The sequence below is a fragment of the Erythrolamprus reginae genome, chromosome 5, assembly GCF_031021105.1.
Source record: "Erythrolamprus reginae isolate rEryReg1 chromosome 5, rEryReg1.hap1, whole genome shotgun sequence".
Taxonomy (NCBI): domain Eukaryota; kingdom Metazoa; phylum Chordata; class Lepidosauria; order Squamata; family Dipsadidae; genus Erythrolamprus; species Erythrolamprus reginae.
Window position 1 is genome coordinate 14,789,850 of NC_091954.1, and position 21,280 is coordinate 14,811,129.

Consider the following 21,280-nt stretch of genomic DNA (forward strand, 5'->3'; position numbering starts at 1 on the left):
CTTATTGAATTCAACTCTATTTTTATAATATTAAACTTATTATTTAAATTTCTTTATATTTTAAGATATTCTATACTTAAACAAAAAAGAGAGGTTATTAGTAATATACAGTGGTACCTCGAGATACGAGTTTAATTCGTTCCGGACCTGGGCTCTTAAGTCGAGCAGCTCTTATCTCGAACAACTTTTCCCCATAGGAATTAATGTAAATAATTTTAATTGGTTCCAGCCCTCAAAAAACTCACAAAGTTAGTCTAAATTATGCAGAAAGACATGTTTTTAATGAAGAAATGTACATGTACATATAAATGAATAATGAAGTTTCTTTCACTTAACTTGTAAACTTTTTTAAACTTTTAAATTTACATATGTTCAACTTCTCTGCCACCCAGTCCTGTAGGACAGAGGTCCCCAACCCTTTTTGCACCAGGGACCGGCTTTAAGCGATCAAGAGAGGAATGGGTGAATGAATGGACGGAGGGTGGGAAGGAAGGAAGGAAAGAGGGAAGGGACAGGAACAGAGGAAGGAAGCAAGGAAACTTATGAAAGGGGAGAGTAAGAGAGGAATGAGTGAAGGGAGGGAGGGAGGGAAGAAGGTGGGAAGGAGAAAGAAAAGAAGAAATAGAGGAAGGGAAGGTAAAAGAGAGAAAGAAAAAGAGCAAGAAAGAAAGAAAGAAAGAAAGAAAGAAAGGGGGAAGGGACAGGAACAGAGGAAGGAAGCAAGGAAACTTATGAAAGGGGAGAGTAAGAGAGGAATGAGTGAAGGGAGGGAGGGAGGGAAGAAGGTGGGAAGGAGAAAGAAAAGAAGAAATAGAGGAAGGGAAGGTAAAAGAGAGAAAGAAAAAGAGAAGAAAGAAAGCTGCAAGCACCCCCCCGAGCCCCCCAGGCCGGCTGCAACCTTTTAAAACACGCGCGCCGCTTCGCAGCTGTCTCCTGAAGCCGAACGCGGAAGTTAGCGTTTGGCTTCAGGAGACAGCTCCTTGGCGCTTGTATCTCGAATTTGGGCTTGTAAGTAGAACAAAAATATCTCTCCCCTCCCAGCTCTTATCTCGAGTTGCTCTTAAGTAGAGCAGCTCTTATGTCGGGGTTCCACTGTAGAAGGAAAAGAAAAATGAAAGAATATACACTTCCAAGTTAGTTATACTATATACTAATTCATTCTATCTTATAATTAACTATTAATACCATTTTTAAAATTCCACCAGTCATATACTTTATTCCATATTTTATAAAATCCTGTTTCAGTTTGATTATTTAAACGTTTGGTCATCATATCTAGTTCTGCACATTCTATGATTTTTTTAAATACTTCAGTGTCTTTTGGTAGAAACATAGAAACATAGAAGTCTGACGGCAGAAAAAGACCTCCTGGTCCATCTAGTCTGCCCTTATACTATTTTCTGTATTTTATCTTAGGATGGATATATGTTTATCCCAGGCATGTTTAAATTCAGTTATTGTGGATTTATCTACCATGTCTGCTGGAAGTTTGTTCCAAGGATCTACTATTCTTTCAGTAAAATAATATTTTCTCATGTTGCTTTTGATCTTTCCCCCAACTAACTTCAAATTGTGTCCCCTTGTTCTTGTGTTCACTTTCCTTTTAAAAACACTTCCCTCCTTGACCTTATTTAACCCTTTAATATATTTAAATATTTCGATCATGTCCCCCCTTTTCCTTCTGTCCTCCAGACTATACAGATTGAGTTCATTAAGTCTTTCCTGATACGTTTTATGCTTAAGACCTTCCACCATTCTTGTAGCCCGTCTTTGGACCTGTTCAATTTTGTCAATATCTTTTTGTAGGTGAGGTCTCCAGAACTGAACACAGTATTCCAAATGTGGTCTCACCAGCATTCTATATAGCGGGATCATAATCTCCCTCTTCCTGCTTGTTATACCTCTAGCTATGCAGCCAAGCATACTACTTGCTTTCCCTACCGCCTGACTGCACTGTTCACCCATTTTGAGACTGTCAGAAATCACTACCCCTAAATCCTTTTCTTCTGTAGTATTTGCTAACACAGAACTGCCAATACAATACTCAGATTGAGGATTCCTTTTTCCCAAGTGCATTATTTTACATTTGGAAACATTAAACTGCAGTTTCCATTGCTTTGACCATTTATCTAGTAAATCTAAATCATTTACCATATTACAGACGCCTCCAGGAATATCAATGGTATTGTCTTTTCTTTCCATTTCTGTGCAAATACTATTCTTGCTGCAACCAATATATGTATTATTAAATAATAAGTTTCTTTTTTATACTTTGTGTTTGAAATACCCGATAAAAAAAGTTCAGGAGATTTTTTAATCTTCTCTTTTGTTATTTCATTTATCCAATTCTCTACTTTGTTCCAAAATGCAATTGCTTATAGAACTATGCCCCTGGTGACAAATTAAATAATGAAAATACAGTATGGAATTGGCTTACAACTGTGCTAGTTCCTTTAGTTGCTAGGATTGTGTAAGACAGTCACCCATGCCCAACTCTTTCATATAACATATGCTTTTGCATAATGTAGTAGCACTTAAATTTAGTGTTATTCATATAGGCTTTTTAACCCAAACCACCATCATACTCACTAGTAATATTTTCTTCTTCCAATTGGTTGATTCCTAAGAGGTGCAAACCACTGGCAGGAAGGGTTTTTTTCAATGATTCTGTGAGGATTTTGTCCAGAGCTTCTGTGTTATATGGTACAATCTTAAATGCCTGGATGTAAGAAGAGAGCCATCACTAATTATGTATACTGGTTCACTGTACAGTACTGAGAATTTGTCTGCGATTTTAAAAACTTAAGAAATTATTAGCATTTGATAATTTAAAAACAAAATTATGCTCATTTATCACCTTGTTGTACTCAGCTTAATTCACCTGCATAAATTAAATTATATTGTGGATGTTATTGCAAGGTATGGAAGGCTGGATGAAGAACAACAGGCTTCAACTGAACACTGGTAAGATGTGTGACTCTTCCTGTGTATCTGGTCTTGGATGTGGTTGCCCTGCCACAGATAAATCTATACATAAACTGGGGGGCATCCTGGATTCACAACTAGTGATGGGTGAACTGAACCCACACAATTCGGGTCTGTACCGAATTTTGCAGTATTCGGTATGCCGAACACAAATCCGAAATTTTTTCAAACTTTGGGCAAAGTTCGGGATCATGTTCGGCATTCGGAGCTTTGACGTCACCGGCAGGTTGCTAAGGACGCCAAGGTGATCACTTCCTGGATTCCATGGAATCCAGGAAGTGATCACCTTGGCGTCCTTAGCAACCTGCCGGTGACGTCAAAGCTCCACCCCCGGAATCTCTTTGTGCGAGGGATTCCCCGTTTGGGTTCAAATTCAGGTTCGGTTCGGGTTCGGCCGAATTTTGTGTAAAGTTCGTCCGAACTTGCCGAACCCGAACACCGTTGGGTTCGCCCATCAATACTCACAACTCCTGCTGAAGGAGCAGACAGCAGTCATGGCTAGGAAGGCCTTTGCTCAACTTTGTGTTGTCCACCAATTGCACCCCTTCCTATATCAGAGGTCCTTCTTTCAATCATTCATGTCCTGATCATCTCCTAAGGTGTTGTGGTTAGCTCTGTCCCAGCTCCTGCTCCAAGGAATGTGGATGTGGATGTGGGGGAGGTAGCCACATGCCGCAAGCCTGTTTTGCTCCCAGTAGAATCTGCCGACGAAGTCTCCTCTGAACAAGGACGTATGAGTGACAAGGAAGAGGGGAGTTTGGCAGACAGCCCAGGAGGAGATCAGTCATCTGTATCATCCCTGGATTCTGAACAAGAATTAATGACACATCCACGCATGCGTAGAGTGGTGCATAGGAGACAACTTCTCCATGCCTTTTCCGATTACAGTTTCGGAGGCTCGGGTTTGTAAGTAGAGAATGGTTCTTGAGAAGAGGCAAAAAAATCTTGAACACCCAGTTCTTATCTAGAAAAGTTCATAAGTAGAGGCATTCCTAGGTAGAGGTAACACTGTATAGCCCTTTGTGGAGTAGAGCCAGGTTATCTGTGGGACTGCCTATCTTCAATGTTCTCCTTGAAGTCTCCAGATTACCACAATTAAACAAAACCATACAATTCAAAAATATCTTTTTCTAATAAACACACTACATATTTTAGCAAGAAACAAGTTTTTTGAATCCTCCATTTATTTATTCTCACAAGATGCTTTTGCTACTTACTTGAGGATACCCCGGGTTTACAGTTGGTCCCTGCTTTCTACTTTCTTAATGATACAGTGATCCCCCGGTTATTGCGTCCCCGACCATTGCGAACAGGGTAATTCGCGATTTTTCAACCCGGAAGTCAAAACACCATCTACGCATGCGTGCCCTTTTTTCTATGGGCACGCATGCGTAGATGGCACCCGGCAGATCAGCTGCTGGGCGGCTTCCCTGGGTCTTCCCCCTCTTGCTGGCGGGAGGGCGAGCAGCGGGCATCAGCAAGGAGTTTCCCCACCGCCCACGCAAACTCCTCGCTGCCGCCCGCCCTTCGCCCGCCCACACCGTTCATTCTCGCCGCTTTGGAGCTGAGTCCTGAAGCGAATTCGCTTCAGGACTCAGCTCCAAAGTGGAGAGAGCGAGCGTGGACAAGCCGTTCGCTGGCGCTAGCTCTCGCCTGCCTGCCCGCTAGCGAGGAGCCGCCTGCCTGCCCGCTAGCGAGGAGCTGAAGATTGGGGGCAGCGCGGCTGTTTTAAAACGTCCCCGCCAACATGGGGGGCTCGCTAGCACACCCCCAAACCCGGGTTGGGGGTTCGGGGGTGTGCTAGCGAGTCCCCCATGTCGGCGGGGACGTTTTAAAACACCCGCGCGACTTTCCAATGAGTCCCGAAGACAATGCGTTTGTCTTCGGGACTCATTGGAAAGTCGCGCGGGTGTTTTAAAACGTCCCCGCCGACATGGGAGGCTCGCTAGCACACCCCCAAACCTGGGTTGGGGGTTCGGGGGGGTGCTAGCGAGCCCCCCATGTCGGCGGGGACGTTTTAAAACACACGCGCCGCTTTCCAATGAGTCCCGAAGACAAACGTCAAACTTCCCCGTTTGTCTTCGGGACTCATTGGAAAGCGGCGCGTGTGTTTTAAAACGTCCCCGCCGACATGGGGGGCTCGCTAGCACCCCCCCAAACCCGGGTTGGGGGTTCGGGGGGGGTGCTAGCGAGCCCCCCATGTCGGCGGGGACGTTTTAAAACACACACGCCGCCCCCAATCTTCGGCTCCTCGCTAGCGCTGCGGAAGTAAAAACACCATCTGCACATGCGCAGATGGTGTTTTTACTTCCGCAGCGCTACTTCGCGAAATCCCGCTCGTTGCGGGGGGTCCTGGAACGGAACCCTCGCAACGAGCGGGGGATCACTGTATATCAAGCTCTCTGCTGTTCCCCCCCTCCCTAAAGCAGGAAAGTTATTTACTTTGCCCCATTAGAAATTAATTTACAGATGGCACCTTCCACCAAATAGAATAGCAAAAATGTTTCCTAAGACTTCTCCATTATGTTGGAAATGTAAGAAGGAAATAGGATCTTATTATCATCAATGGTGGACATGTAGTAAAGTCAAGTTATATTGGAAAATGATAGAAAGAATGATAAAAGAAATAGTAAAACAGGAGATAGAAATAACCCCGGAATTTTATTTACTGGGTATAACTAATCAGAGATATAAGAAAGAAATTTTACACTTAGTTATTCATATTTTGACCACGGCCAGGATAATATATGCGCAAAATTGGAAAGGGGAAAATATCCCCAAAGAAGAGGAAGTTATTAAGAAAATATTAGATTGCGCTGAAATGGATATGATGACAAGACGGTTAAACGACCAAGAAGAAACAGAATATTATGAGATATGGAATAAAGTGTATATATGGATAAATAAGAAGAAATATTAAAATAAGAAATAAATAAATAAGAGAATTATATTAACAGTGATATGATTTAAGAGTTATGTTAGATTTAGTTTATGTATGAAAATCTATTATATAAGGTAAAACAAATTTCTTCTTTTCATTTAAAGTAATAAGTTGAATTTAAGTATTTTTTTTTAATGTACTCTTTTTCTGTATTGAAATTTTACTTCTAGAATAAGCGGGGTAGATACAACCCCATTTTTATGTTAAATGTATGTTTGTCAGTTTTGTCTATTTTAAAAAATTAATAAAAATATATTGAAAAAAAGAAAGAAATTGATTTAATAATTCACCTGGCACATGAATTCCACTGGATTTGCTGCAGTAGACAACAAGTTGCTTATTTCTTCCATGTCAGTATAGTAATTGATGTTTGATTCAGCTATCATTAACTCTCCAGAAAACAGTTTCAGACATACAGTTCCAGGTGATAAGTCTGAAGGGAGAGACAAAATCAGTACATAAAATGAAACTCATAAACTGTGTTGAAAAAAGCAGTGGAAAAAAGGGTCAGCATATACACATGTAAACTGGATACTTCTTTAACACTAAATTAAGCAAAATGCCCAGAGTTCAGTTAAAAATGATGACACCTTGGATGGGAAAACAGGGCTATATGTTGGGGTGGGGTGAACCAAAGAACTTCATTTTTGGATCAAGAATCTTTGTTCTTTACAGAATTGAAAAGCTGAAATCAGAAGAGCTCATGTAGAAAATGCTACCGATTAGAATCAAGCTAGAGTACATGTTTTAATTCTGTTTTTATCATTTTGTGTTAATTTTTAAAGTGATAAAAATCTACAAGAACACGGTTTCCTTGTATGTAACTTTAGTCACCTGTGTGTCATTGCTACAAACTAAGATTCCATTGTGCGTGGCCACAAACAACTGCTTTGAGACCATGATTGAAAAAAATGGGTTGCACTTTGTTCTGCCGGTGTGTTTCAACCGCCCGTAATTACAGGGTAATTAGTCCAGGAAGACACACACCACACGATAAAAGGAAAACCCAAAGGTTTTTATAAACAGAAAAACAGAAACAGCTCCCTTTTTAAATGTCAAAGGGATTTTCTGGTACACACAAGGCACAGGTTAAATGCAATCCAATTGCTCACCCAATAACTGGGAAATTGAGTCAAATTCTAAAGTCCAGAGAGTCCACATACAATCTTGAACAGCACAAATCCCACAATCTTGACGAAACAATGAATCAGATAAACTACCATGAGGCTAAAACACCAGGCTGCACTTTTATCTGTAGCACTAATTACAGCAGCCCCACCCAACCACAGGTGGCCTCATTTTCTCTTGTAATAATCCTTCAGTTGTTGTCTCCTATGCCTTACTCTACGCATGCGTGGATGTGTCATTAATTCTTGTTCAGAATCCAGGGTTGATACAGATGATTGATCTTCTCCTGGGCTGTCTGCCAAACTCCCCTCTTCCCTGTCACTCACGCTTCCTTGGTCAGAGGAGGCTTTGTCGGCCGATTTCCCCAGGAGCTGGGCCAAAGCTAACCACAACACACTTATACTTCTACATATAAATGATCTACAAGAACAGAACGCATGAGTGAGTATGTACAGGTAATAATCAGTTAATAATGATAATTGGGACCAGAATTTCTGTCACTAAGAAATGTAGTTGTAAAGTACAGTATCACCTGATACTAAGCACATTGCTTAGCAACATCAATCGCAGGAGTTCTGGTGATTGTCATTAACAAAATCCCACAGGGTTATTAGGCATGGATCCACCCCATTCCAAGTACTGTATTTTTCGGAGTATAAGATGCACTTTGTTCCCTCCTAAAAGAGGCTGAAAATTTTTGGTGCATCTTATACAGTGATCCCTCATTTTTCGCGGGGAATGCGTTCCAAGACCCACCCATATAAAACGAATTTCCGTGAAGTAAGGGAAATATTTTTTTAATGTATTTAACGAGTATTTGTACTTTAAAAACCTGCCCTTTGCATTAAACAGTCATTCTATAACGTTTCTCAGCTGGAACTACATGTGATATCCTACCAGTTTCTTTAATAGAGTACAGTAGTACTGTAGAAGAATTTTATGAATTTTTAATGGATTTAAAATTTTTAATGGATTTAATGGATTTAAGCCCCCTTTGAAAACCCGTGAAAGATGAACCGTGAAGTAGCGAGAGATTACTGTACAGTGATCCCTCGATTTTCGCGGGGGTTGCGTTCCCAGACCGTCCACGAAAGTCAAATTTCCGCGAAGTAGAGATGCGGAAGTAAAAACACCATTTTTGGCTATGGACAGCCAAAAACTATCCCCTGCACACCCTTCTCCAAGGCCGGGCTTGAAGTTGGGGGCGGGGAGCGACGAAAGTGCGGAGCCCGGTGAAGATTGTTTTGAATGTCGGCCGCCCCTGCCCCCCCAGCGCCTCCAGCCCCCTCGCCGCTACTCCCCTGCTCGCCCGATCCGCCCTTCTCACCGGCTTTCTTGGGGCGCGGGTCCTCCTGCAGCAGCGCTGGCGGCTACGGCTTCTCGTCCTTCTCATTCGGCCGCTAGCCGCTCTGAGCGCTTTGAGAATGCCCGCCCCGCCCCTCTCGCAGTCCCTTAGCTGAGAGCGCTTTCGTCCCATCAGCAATGACAGACGAAATTTTTGCGATGACAACGCTGATTGGCCGAGATTTCGGCCAATCAGCAATGGCAGACTAAAGTTTGGTGATGACGTTTGACGTCATCGGGTGGGAAAAGCCGTGGTATAGAAAAAAAACCGCGGAGTATTTTTTAATTAATATTTTTTGAAAAACCGTGGTATAGCGGTTTCGCTAACTTTGAACCCGCGAAAATCGAAGGGTCACTATACTCCGAATGTAGTCCTGCCCACCTGCTGGTCCCTACCCTTCAGCCTCCATGCATCCTCTTCCTGGCTGCAGAGATTGCCACCGACAATGACTTGCGTTTTTGGACTCCGTGCATTGCATTTTCAGCTTGATGCAGTGCCCAAAAAGGCTACCTGGAACAGCTGTTGCCTTAGCCCTCCCGCGCTTTGCCTGCTTTAGTCACTGCAGCTCAGCTTTTGAAGCTATTTTTCAGGCCCAACACAAGCTAAGTGATCTTCCGTGCTTGGCCTGTTTTTCTAATTGCTGCTCCCTCCAACAATAAGCTGTGCTTTAAAAGCACAGCCCAACCCACTCCAGCCTCAAAACTAGCAAGCAAACTAATGTGCTGAAGCTGACTCCCCATCAGCCCCAACCTCAAAACCAGCAAGCAACCTAATATGATGAAGATGACTTCCCATTAGCCCTAACCTCAAAACCAGCAAGCGAACTAATATGCTGAAGCTGACCAGGCTAAGGACTAGCCAGGTGCATACCTTGTAAGCAGAATTGCCACACACACCCTTATTTTCCTCCCCCCAAACTAAAGTCTGTCTTATACTACAGTGCATCTTATTTATTTTTTATTTATTTATTTATTCATTCATTTGTCCAATATACAAATACATAGGAAGAAAAATAGACATGTAGTAATATATATATAAGGGTAAAGTGAACTTAGAGGAGAGGATATATGAAAGAAAGAAAATATACAGTGTTCCCTCAATTTTTGCGGGTTCGAACTTCGCGAAACGGCTATACCACGGTTTTTCAAAAATATTAATTAAAAAATATTTTGCTGTTTTTTTCCCTATACCATGGTTTTTCCCCGCCCGATGACGTCATACGTCATCGTCAAACTTTCATCCGCCTTTAATAAATACTTTTTTTAATAAACTTTAATAAATAAACATGGTGCGTAATAATCTAAATGGTTGTTAAGGGAATGAGAAATTGCAGTTTAGGGGTTTAAAGTGTTAAGGGAAAGCTTGTGATACTGTTCATAGCCAAAAATAGTGTATTTACTTCCGCATCTCTACTTCGCGGAAATTCGACTTTCACGGGCGGTCTCGGAACGCAACCCCCACGAAAATCAAGGGAACACTGTATATGATAAGTGAGAGAAAGGAAAGACAATTGGACAGGGGAGGAAAGGCACACCAGTTCACTTATGTACGCCCCTTACTGGCCTCTTAGGAACCTGGAGAGGTCAATCGTGGAGAGTCTAAGGGAGAAATGTTGGGGGTTAGGGGATGACACAATTGAGTCCGGCAATGAGTTCCACGCTTCGATAACTCGATTGTTGAAATCATATTTTTTACAGTCAAGTTTGGAACGGTTCATATTAAGTTTGAATCTGTTGCGTGCTCTTGTGTTGTTACGGTTGAAGCTGAAGTAGTCATTGACCGGTAGGACGTTGCAGCATATGATCTTGTGGGCAATACTCAAATCGTGTTTTAGGCGCCGTAGTTCTAGGCTTTCTAGGCCCAGGATTGTTAGTCTATTTTCGTAGGATATTCTGTTTTGAGTGGAGGAGTGAAGGGCTCTTCTGGTGAAATATCTTTGGACGTTTTCAAGGGTGTTGATGTCTGAGATGTGGTATGGGTTCCAGGGTGAATATGCCGCAAGCAGACTTGGGAAGCCGCAAGATAGCCCCGAAGAGTCCGTTCAGGCGAGACCCCCTCCCCCATGAGACGTACCGGCGAGGGAACGAATTCTGGGAACGCCGCCATATTGGGGGGGGACGGGAGGGCGGGAACGAAGGAGGAGTTCCCGCCCGTTTTTTCCGCTCTGGCGGCCATTTTCGCCCCAATGATTGTGCCGTTTTCGGCAGAAGTTCCCGCCCACTTTCAAAGTGCCGGGTTGGCTTATAAGCCGGGGCCAGATCCCCCCGCACCAATGAGGGGGCGGTTGCCAGGGCAATGTCAGCAGACGCCCCTGAGGCCCAATCGGGTGGCTGGAAAGTCGGCTCTGCCTGTTACAGAGCCTTTCGCAGGCCCCAAAATTAGCCGGGCGACACACATGCGCACTAGGAATTGGAGCTTAAACTGACGAAAAAATTTTCTTCGCTGTTTCGAGTCTGTGGAGGCTTCAGTATTCATTCGTGGCAGTTACCTTCCAGACTCATTGCTTACAATTAACCGTGAGTGTGATAACAGGCATAATGTCAGAGGCTCCAACTCACGTGGGGGAGGAGGCCAATACCAATGTTAGGCCCAACACCCCCCAGGAAAAGAGCCACAAACCTAAGGCCTCTCAGGGCTCCTCTCTTAGAGAGGCCGAAAAAAGAATTAAAGCCCTTGAAAGACAGCTGGAGGCATCACAAAAGCAGGCCTCCTTGTAAGTTAAGGCCTTTGGTCCTTCACCTCCGCCAGCCTCCCCCATCCCAGGGGTAGCAGGCTCGGCATCTGAAAAAGACTGGTCACCTGACCGCCCTGCCCTTCCTGCCCACGAGGCTCCTAGCTGGGGGCGACAACAAAACATGTGGACTGGCAATCCCCAGCCCCAGGCTTATGTACCTCACCAATATGGCCCACCGCAGGCTACCTTCACGCCAACAGCGGCAGGACTGCGCAACGCCCAAGATACATGGCAGGCCATGCCTCAGACCCTGCAGGATTTGATATACTCAGAAAATATACAGTAATTCCTGGCAAACTGCCTTGGGGAGCCCTGGGTCTCAGTAAGGTAAGGAACTCACCTATCTCCGCCCCCTCCATTTCTGGACTTTTGGCTGTCCTGTACTCTGTCACCTCTACCAAATCTGCTACCTAGCGCTCTGCCAGCCCAGCTACCCCAGCTGACTTTTGCTGTCATCTTCCTTTCACTGCTGCTGAGACATGCCTGAAATGGCTTGTGGAAGCAGCTAACTTACAAATGTTGGGCCAGACATAAAGAGGACATCCAGGAGAGTGTAGGATGTCCCAAAGGCCAGAGGTTTTTGCCAGACCCATCCTTGAATACAGCTCATCTGTCTGGAACCCATACCACATCTTGGACATCAACACCCTTGAAAACGTCCAAAGATATTTCACCAGAAGAGCCCTTCACTCCTCCACTCAAAACAGAATACCCTACGAAAATAGACTAAAAATCCTGGGCCTAGAAAGCTTAGAACTACGGCGCCTAAAACACGATTTAAGTATTGCCCACACGATCATATGCTGCAACGTCCTAACGGTCAATGACTACTTCAGCTTCAACTGCAACAACACAAGAGCATGCAACAGATTCAAACTTAATATTAACCGCTCCAAACTTGACTGTAAAAAATATGACTTTAACAATCGAGTTGTCGAAGCGTGGAACTCATTACCGGACTCAATAGTGTCAACCCCTAACCCCCAACATTTCTCCCTTAGACTATCCACGATCGACCTCTCCAGGTTCCTAAGAGGTCAGTAAGGGGCGTACATAAGTGCACTAGTGTGCCTTTCGTCCCCTGTCCAATTGTCTCTCCTTTATCTCATATATCATATATATTTTCTTCCTTTCATATATCTTCTCCTCTATTTTTACATATTATCTTTATATATATTACTTCATGTCTATTCTCTTCCATATGTATTGTGTATTGGACAAATGAATAAATAAAAAATAAAAAAATAAAAATAGATTGGAGGAGAAAGTAGGGGCATTTGGGTTGTCGGAGGCAGCTCAGCCAAAATTGTAAAGCATTAAGCAATTTAAGTATTCCAAGCAATCTGAGAGTTCTAGCAATTTCACTCACTGTGTAACTAAAAGGGACCAGGAAGGTTTAAAATAACCTTTCAAACCACTGTTGATATTTAAAACAATTTTGTGTCATACCTTAGGTTATAAAAAAACCCACTGTACAGCATCTATGAGTGTATCAGGCTAAAATTTTGAATCAGAAACCCAATGACCAGAGTTAAAAGTGACTCAGATATCCAGCTAGTTAAAACCAGCACCATGTCCTTCAAATGCCTGGCTCCATAATAGTGTCGATCCATATAGCGCAGTGATAGTGAATCTTTTTCTGCTTGAGTGCCAAAAAGGTGCGGGCATGCGCTATCGCCTATACATGTGTGCCCACACCCACAATGCAATGCCCTCCCCCGTGCATGTGCTCACAATCCCCCTGTGCTGCTCCACTGTACACAAGCGCAGCGCTCATTAAAGCTTCAGGACTTCTAGTTGGACCTTTGGACCATTTTTTGCCCTCCCCAGGCTTCAGGAAAGCTTCCGTAGCCTATGAAGAGCGAAAAATGGATCTTCTGGAAATTCGGAAATGAAGTTCCGGTTGAACTGTTTTGGGAGGGTGAAAAACAGCCCATTGGCCCAACCAGAAGTTTCTTTCTGAACTTCTGGTAGGCCCGTGGTTCTGTTTTTCGCCATCCACAGAGGCTTTTCTGAAGCCTGGGGAAGGCAAAAACAACCTCCGCCTGCCCTGCAGAAGGTCAGAAATAAGTTGGCCAGCGTGCACATATGTGCTGGAGCTGACATTAGGGCAACAACTTACGTCCTCTTAGATATGTCTTTGCATGCCACCTTGCCATGTGTGTAATAGGTTCACCATTACGGATCTAGCGTCTAACATTAAGATTCTACAATTATCAACATAATGTAAAATAGGACATTTTTGTCTTATTTTTGTTTAAAAAAATTAAATTTCACAGGCATAACTTTTAGACTTTTGTTTGACTACAAGTAGACCTTGAATTATAACCCTAATGGGACTGTAACTTCCAATACTAAGCAATGTGGTCATTGAGCCATATCTGACTTTATGACTTTTATCACAGTTGTTAAATGAATCACTCAGTTGTTAAGTAAGTCCAGTTGTTAAGCAAATCTTGCTTTTGATCACATGATCATGCGAGTTTTTGGAGAGGGGCGGCATACAAGTCTAATAAAAAATTATTATTATTATTATTATTATTATTATTATTATTATTATTATTATTATTATGCAGCCTTCTGCTGCACGAATCCCAGCGACCAGTTAGGTCCCACAGAGTGGGTCTTCTCCGGGTCCTATCAACTAAACAATGCCGCTTGGCGGGACCCAGGAGAAGAGCCTTCTCTGTGGTGGCCCCGGCCCTCTGGAACCAACTCCCCCCAGAGATTAGAATTGCCCCCACCCTCCTTGCCTTTCGTAAGCTACTTAAAACCCACCTCTGCCGCCAGGCATGGGGGAATTGAGATGCTCTTTCCCCCTAGGCCTTTACAATTTTATGCATGGTATGTCTGTATGTATGTTTGGTTTTTTATATTAATGGGTTTTTAATCATTTTTAGTATTGGATTGTTATTGTACACTGTCTTATTATTGCTGTTAGCCGCCCCGAGTCTCCGGAGAGGGGCGGCATACAAATCCAAGAAATAGATAGATAGATAGAGATAGAGATAGATACGGTAGATAGATAGATAGATAGATAGATAGTTAGATAGATAGATAGATAGATAGATAGATAGATAGATAGATAGAGAGAGAGAGAGAGAGAGACAAACAAATATATTATTATTATTATTATTATTATTATTATTATTATTATGACATTAGTGTAATCATAAGTCATTTTTTTCAGTGCTGACATAACTTTCAATGTTCATTAAACATATGGTTATAAGCTGAGGATTACCTCTAAAAGTTAGATACTATATGTATAGAAATATGTCCTCTGGCAATACATAGTATTTCATAAAAAGAGAGGTTTCCTAATGCTTTTAAAAATATAATGTTAAAATTAGCAGCATGAACAGAAAGTACAGGAAACAGGAAGTGCAGCTGAGCTTCTGCTTCCTGTGTCAGCTTTCTCCTTGCATCTTGACTTGTATTAACCCATGAAAGATGCAGGTCTCTTAAACTCTTTTAATTCCGTGCATTCTGCCAGTCATCCGTTTCTGGGTTTGTTTAAACACGTTTATTTTCTAATTGTAGCTATTTGCATTCTCAGTGATAGCAAAAATATTCTTGATAGTTTTGTAAGCCTAGGACTAGTATGCCACTAATTGGAAGAGAAACTTTAGTAAAATATACTGCTCAAAAAATAATAATAATAATAAAGGGAACACTTAAACAACAGAATATAACTCCAAGTAAATCAAACTTCTGTGAAATCAAACTGTCCACTTAGGAAGCAACACTGATTGACAATCAATTTCACATGTCAGCACATTCAACTTTGTACAGAACAAAATATTCAATGAGAATATTTTATTCATTCAGATCTAGGATGTGTTATTTGAATATAATTGGGGAACCCTTGACATCCGCCCCAAAACTGATCCAACAAATTGAAGAATTTGGTGAAGTAGCGGGATTAAAAATTAATAAAAATAAAACAAAAATCATAACCAAAAACTATCCCAAGATCCAAATAAGACAATTAGAACAAAGCACTGATATGAAAATAGCTAAAAAAGTTAAATACTTGGGAATCTGGATCACGGCAAAGACTGTGATACTAAAAGAGGAAATTAATTGGTCAAATTAGAACTGATTTAAAAAACTACAGCTCTCATTACTTGGAAGAATCAATTCAATTAAAACGAGTGTCTTACTGAAGCTTCTTTTTTTGTTCCAAATAATTCCTATTATCCCAGGTAACATTTTCTTTAAAAAACTTACTAAAATAGTATTAGATTATATTTGGCTGGGTAAAAAAGCAAGAATCAAATTAAAATCATTACAAGATGTAAAAGAAAGGGGAGGTTTAGGATTGCCAAATTGGAAACTTTATTGCCATGCGACGTCATTAACTTGGATAAGGGATTGGATTACGCCTAGAAAATAGACAAATATTAACCCTGGAAGGACATGACTTATTACTAAGTTGGCATTAATATACGGTAACTATAAACAAAAAATGCTGAAAAAGTTTCCGATTGAAAACACGAAATGAGCTGGGAAAGTAATTTCCCAAATGTTTGTTGTATGTTTTTTTCATGTTTTGTTTAGTTTGTCACTGTAATGTTTTATATGTATATAAAAAAAATAAAAAAGAATATTGCATTCATTCAGATCAAGGATGTGTTATTTGAGTGTTCCATTTATTTCTTTGAGCAGTGTACAGTATTTAACAAACTCAGGATAAAAAGACCAGCTTTAGTACTTACCTGGTGCGCAAACAGAGACTGTATACTCATTCTCGATACTTGCCGATAGTCGCAGGGGCTGACAGCTCTCCGAAGAAAATTCCACTTCCATTTTTATTTGGCTATCCAATTTACACTTTAGGATTATAAAAATGGTTGTCGGCACCTACATTTAAAAAACATAGTAAGATCCAGGGCCTTTGGAATATTCAGTTTTCATAATACATTGATATCTTTTGCGGTGTGAGCATTTACAGGCATAAGCTCTCATTATTTGTGCTTGGAATGAGGAAGAATGCACCTTCTTTTTCAACCCTGCTGAGCCTAATAACATTGGTTGAGAAAGAATGAAACAAAGTTTATTTTCATCACAGCTTGATTGTAGTGACTGATAATGAGAGGAGACATTGCTATCCATTTTTTGAAGAAAGAAAAGGGAGGGGCGGCTTGGAGGGGGAAAGACTTTGCATTAACAAAAGTAGGAAAACAGCGTGCTTGCAGAAGCACTGAAAGGGTGTCTTTTGAAGAAAGAAAAGGGAGGGGCAGCTTGGAGGGGGAAAGACTTTGCATTAATAAAAGTAGGAGAACAGCGTGCTTGCAGAGGCACTGAAAGGGTGTCTTCTGAAGAAAGAAAAGGGAGGGGCGCCCCCCTTGCCTTTCTTCCTTCCCACTCACCCTTTAGCCTAGCCTTGCTTCTTCCACCCGCCCCCTTTAGCTTCTCCTCCCTGCCCTCTGTTCACCTCCCTTCTAAAGTTTGGGATTTTCCTGAAGGATTTGCACGCATTATTTGCTTTTACATTGATTCCTATGGGAAACATTGTTTCGTCTTACGAACTTTTCATCTTATGAACCTTGTCCTGGAACCAATTAAGTTTGTAAGACAAGGTATCACTGTATTTTTACCGCTAACATAGACTGATTTATTAAAAAACGAAAGTTAGATGAAGCTGACGTTGCATCCGAATCCACAGAGCCGACAGTGCAGGAAATTGATGCTGCCGATTCTTGTCATAAGATTCGTTAGTACAGTAACAATTATTTAGCTAGCATGATCAGTGATCTTTTTTTTGCTGTGCAAATTGCACAATTACACGAATAGTGGACTAGTTTTCTGAAGTGTGCGAGGATAAAATTGCAGGCAGGAAATGTACCATAGCAGAGTGTTGACTTTTTTGAAGTCAAAATGGTCTCCAACGGTCCAACTCACCTACAAACATTTTTAGATCGAAAAAAATTGAGGGCTCGCCTTGAAGGGACTCAAACGGTACTGGTACATAAACGGTACAGGCTCCGCCAGAAATCTGACGACACCAAAGGATTCCCCTGAAGAAAAACCACCGCCTTAAGCCAATAACAAATATAAGCTCTCTACCACTCAGAAAATATCAACCCCAATTTTTTTCTAAAAATTGAAAACAAGATGAAAATTTTTACAAAGCTGTGATTTAAAAAACCATGCTAATTTTCTGAGGTGGGTAAAATGAGGACACAGATTGTTGGGGTCAATATGCTGATTCTGTAAACTGCTTAGAGAGGACTGTACAAACACTAGGAAGCACTATGTAAGTCTGAATGCTATTGCTATTACTAAATAGCAGAAAATAATGTATACATCCAGAAAGCCACATCAATTTTACAAGTATAGTCTGAAATGTACAAGTCTGCATCTGTACAAGTATAGTTTGGATTCCCTTCATTTTTGCCAGCGCTGCTTTAAATCCCAGCGAGGGGAACCTCAGGGAAATCCCAGCACTTCGGCTGGCAATGGAAGTCCGGAGGTGGGGTTTCCCAGCGAGGGGAACCTCAGGGGAATCCCCGCGTTTCGGCTGACTACGGAAGTCCGGAGGCGGGGCATCCCAGCAATGGTGGCTCGGGTTCTTAAGGTGAAAATAGTTCGGAAGAAGAGACAAAAAAATCGTATGCACCGGGTTCGTATCACGAAGGGTTTGTATGAGGAGGGTTCATAAGACGAGGTATCACTGTATTGCCATACTGTACATTTCTCCAATTCTTTGCTATTTCTATGGGTCAGGCAAACTTGCACAGAACTACACAGCAAACAGTGTATATCATTTATGCTGTTTGCTGTTTGGCAAATGGCTGGGAGGCAGCGGCTTTTTTGACTAGTTTTTCCTTCCCCAAAATTAAGGTGTGTCTTATACTTTGGTGCGTCTTATATTACAAAAAATATGGTATATCACATATTTTCTTACACATAGTCGAACTCAAAAATTTGGCTAGCAATGTTAAGGACAAGTCTGCTTATGCATAGCCGTGTTATTATAATTAAGCTGTATCTCCTGCAGAGCATGATTTCTCTTCCAGTTCTATCAGTCAACTTTGAAAGAGTAGAAATATACTATACCCCGCAGCGTATACGATCGGGCTGCACAGCAACAAGATTTTCTAATCTGGTCATTAAAGGTTCATATGATAGACAGGCGGGAAAACTGCATGACATTTGTAGACTCTCAGTATCCTCCTCCTCTGCATCAGCCACTGAATCACAACCAGAATCTAAGAAGAGGATGAACATTAATGTGATTTCTGAAAGTTGTTTGGCTATTAGGAAAGTCCATAAAAAGAAGAACATACATTAAAATTTTAATGCATCTTATATAAGAATTAAGAAATATTACTTTGAACTCAGTAATGATCATACGGTACTGAGCAGTTATGGCTAACCTTTTTCTCGTCACGTGCTGAAAACATACGTGTGCGCAACAACGCACTTCTGTATGTGCTCACACCCATAATGCACTGCACACGAGACACCCCGCCAATGTGCACACGAACCCTGTGCTCCTACACCCCCTGCTCATGCACACGCGAATCCCACGCTCCCCTTGCCCCTGCGCATATATGTGTGACCAGTGAAGGGCTACCAAAATTTTTACTACCACACTGTGGGCGTGGCTTATGCAGGACGCCCTGCATTTTCTTTCAATATCTTTCAGTGCAAATTGGGTGCTCTGGGGTGGAGCTCCATTTTCACTACCCCACTGTGTTCCCGCCCCGTCCGGGCAGTAGCCTACCCCTGTGTGTGACCCCCTGCCCCCTCTGGAGGGTCTCCAGAGACTGGGGAGGCCATTTTCACCCTCCCGAATGTTTGAAAGCCTTTGGAGCTTGGGGAGATTGAAAAATGGACCACCCGGAAGTTCCAGAAGTCTGGAAACAGGCTCATTTCCGGCATGGGAGAGTCTCCGAAGCTTGGGGGAGGCTGTTTTTGTCACGGAAATTAAAGTCTATTAGGACTTTAACTCCGGAGGTCGATGGATAGAAGCCTCAATCATTTTTTAAAAACAAGATATTTATTTTAAAAACAGAAATAAACAAATAAAATACTGTCTCGAGGGACAGGAGAACATATACATCTTACATCATGGAGGTTAGGAAGAAGAAGGGAGGAAGAAGAGGTTGGCAGGATATTGCGACATAAGAGGAGGATCCAATAAGACACACTAGTTCAGTGATTTTCAACCTTTTTTGAGCCGCGGCACATTTTTTACATTTACAAAACCATGGGGCACATTGAGGGGGGGCGCTAAAAAAAGTTTGGACAAAAAAATTCTCTCTTCCTCCCTTTCACTCTACAGTATTTCTCTCTCCCTCTTTGTCTCCCTCTTTTTTTCTCTCTCTCCATCCCTCTTTCTCTCTTCCTTCTTTCCTCTTTTTTGCTCTCTTTCTCTCTCCCTCCCTACTTCCCTCTATGTCTTTCTCTCCCACCTTCCCTCCCTCTCTCTCTCTTGCTTGCTTTCTTTCTCTCTCTTTCTCTCTCTCTTGCTTTCTTTCTCTCTTGGTCTCTTTCTCTCTTGCTTTCTTTCTTTCTCTCTCTCACTTTCTTTCTCTCTCTTGCTTGCTTTCTCCCTTGTTTTCTTTCTCTCTCTTGCTCTTTCTCTCTCTCTCTCTTTCTCTTGTTTTCTTTCTCTCTCTGAGCTTCGCGGCACACCTGACCATGTCTCGCGGCACACTAGTGTGCCACGGCACACTGGTTGAAAAACACTGCACTAGTTAACTGTTTCATTACTGAATGTCTCTGAGGGGCTGTCAATATACAGCGTGACAGGTTTCCCCCTCCCGGAGGCTCGAGCATAACCTCTGAAGCCAGGGGATATGGCCCATCCTCTGCACATGTGTGGCAGATACCCAAAAATCAGCTGGCCGGTGGGAGGCGCATGCACATGCGTGGTGGAGCTGAGCTGGGTGACGGCTCTATGTGCCACTTGTAAACATATGCCATAAGTTCGCCATCAGAGTAGAAACTAGGAGACAATGACTTTTTATCCTACATTAGACACAAAGTCAACTGTGTGATATTCCTGGACACTGGGAGGGGGGGGGCACACTCTGCCTGCCCTTGGAAGGAGATAATGGGAAGCCACCTCTAAAGTCTTGGTAAGAGATTTGCCCATGCAGTCACCAAGAGAAAAGTCTGGCTTGAAAGCACTTAGAATAGGAATAGGGACAGGGATAGCAATAGGGAGAGGAATAGGAAAAGGAAAAAGAATCATGTCAAGAATCATAAGGTACAACATTTAATGATAGTCCAGGTACAAATAAGCAATCAAATAATGTTAGGAAACAGTCAATATAAATTGTAAGGATACAAGCAACAAAGTTATAGTCATACAGACATTAGTGGGAGGAGATGGGTGACGGGAACCATGAGATTAATAGTAGCGCAGACTTAATAAATAGTTTTGATAGTGTTGAAGGAATTATTTGTTTATTAGAGTTATGCTGTTTGGGGAAAATTGTTCTTGTGTCTAGTTGTTGATTTGATTGACTGATTGATTGATTGGATTTGTATGCCGCCCCTCTCCGGAGACTCGGGGCGGCTAACAACAATAATAGAACAGTATACACAATAATCCAACAATTAAAAACCCATTAAAGTAAAAACCAAACATACATTCAGACATACCATGCATAAAATTGTAAAGGCCTAGGGGGAAAGAGTATCTCAGTCCCCCCATGCCTGGCGGCAGAGGTGGGTTTTAAGTAGCTTACGAAAGGCAAGGAGGGTGGGGGCAATTCTAATCTCTGGGGGGAGTTGGTTCCAGAGGGCCGGGGCCGCCACAGAGAAGGCTCTTCCCCTGGGTCCCGCCAAGCGGCATTGTTTAGTTGATGGGACCCAGAGAAGACCCACTCTGTGGGACCTAACTGGTCGCTGGGATTCGCGCAGCAGAAGGCGGTCCCTGAGATAATCTGGTCCGGTGCCATGAAGGGCTTGTTCTGGTGTGCAGTGCTCTATAGCGTTGTTTTGAGGGTAGGAGTTGAAACAATTTGTGTCTGTAAATATTTTCACAGCCCTCTTTTTGACTTGTGCACTATAAAGGTCCTCAATGGAAGGCAGGTTGGCAGTAATTGTTTTTTCTGCAGTCCTGATTGTCCTCTGAAGTCTTTGTCTCTCTTGTTGGGTTGCAGAATCAAACCAGACAGTTATA

General features: G+C 42.3%; 1 protein-coding gene across 3 annotated transcripts in view; it reads right to left on the reverse strand.

The window, feature by feature from the left end:
- PIK3AP1 (phosphoinositide-3-kinase adaptor protein 1) overlaps positions 1-21,280 on the reverse strand; it is a 95,188-nt gene that overhangs the window by 49,791 nt on the left and 24,117 nt on the right. For all 3 annotated transcript variants that reach the window (XM_070752104.1, XM_070752105.1, XM_070752106.1), the window contains exons 3-6: positions 18,199-18,350; positions 15,855-15,999; positions 6,217-6,359; positions 2,590-2,719 (exon numbers count right to left, since the gene is read on the reverse strand). In XM_070752104.1, the coding sequence (XP_070608205.1) occupies positions 2,590-2,719; positions 6,217-6,359; positions 15,855-15,999; positions 18,199-18,350 (570 nt within the window). The remainder of the gene's footprint in view (positions 1-2,589; positions 2,720-6,216; positions 6,360-15,854; positions 16,000-18,198; positions 18,351-21,280) is intronic.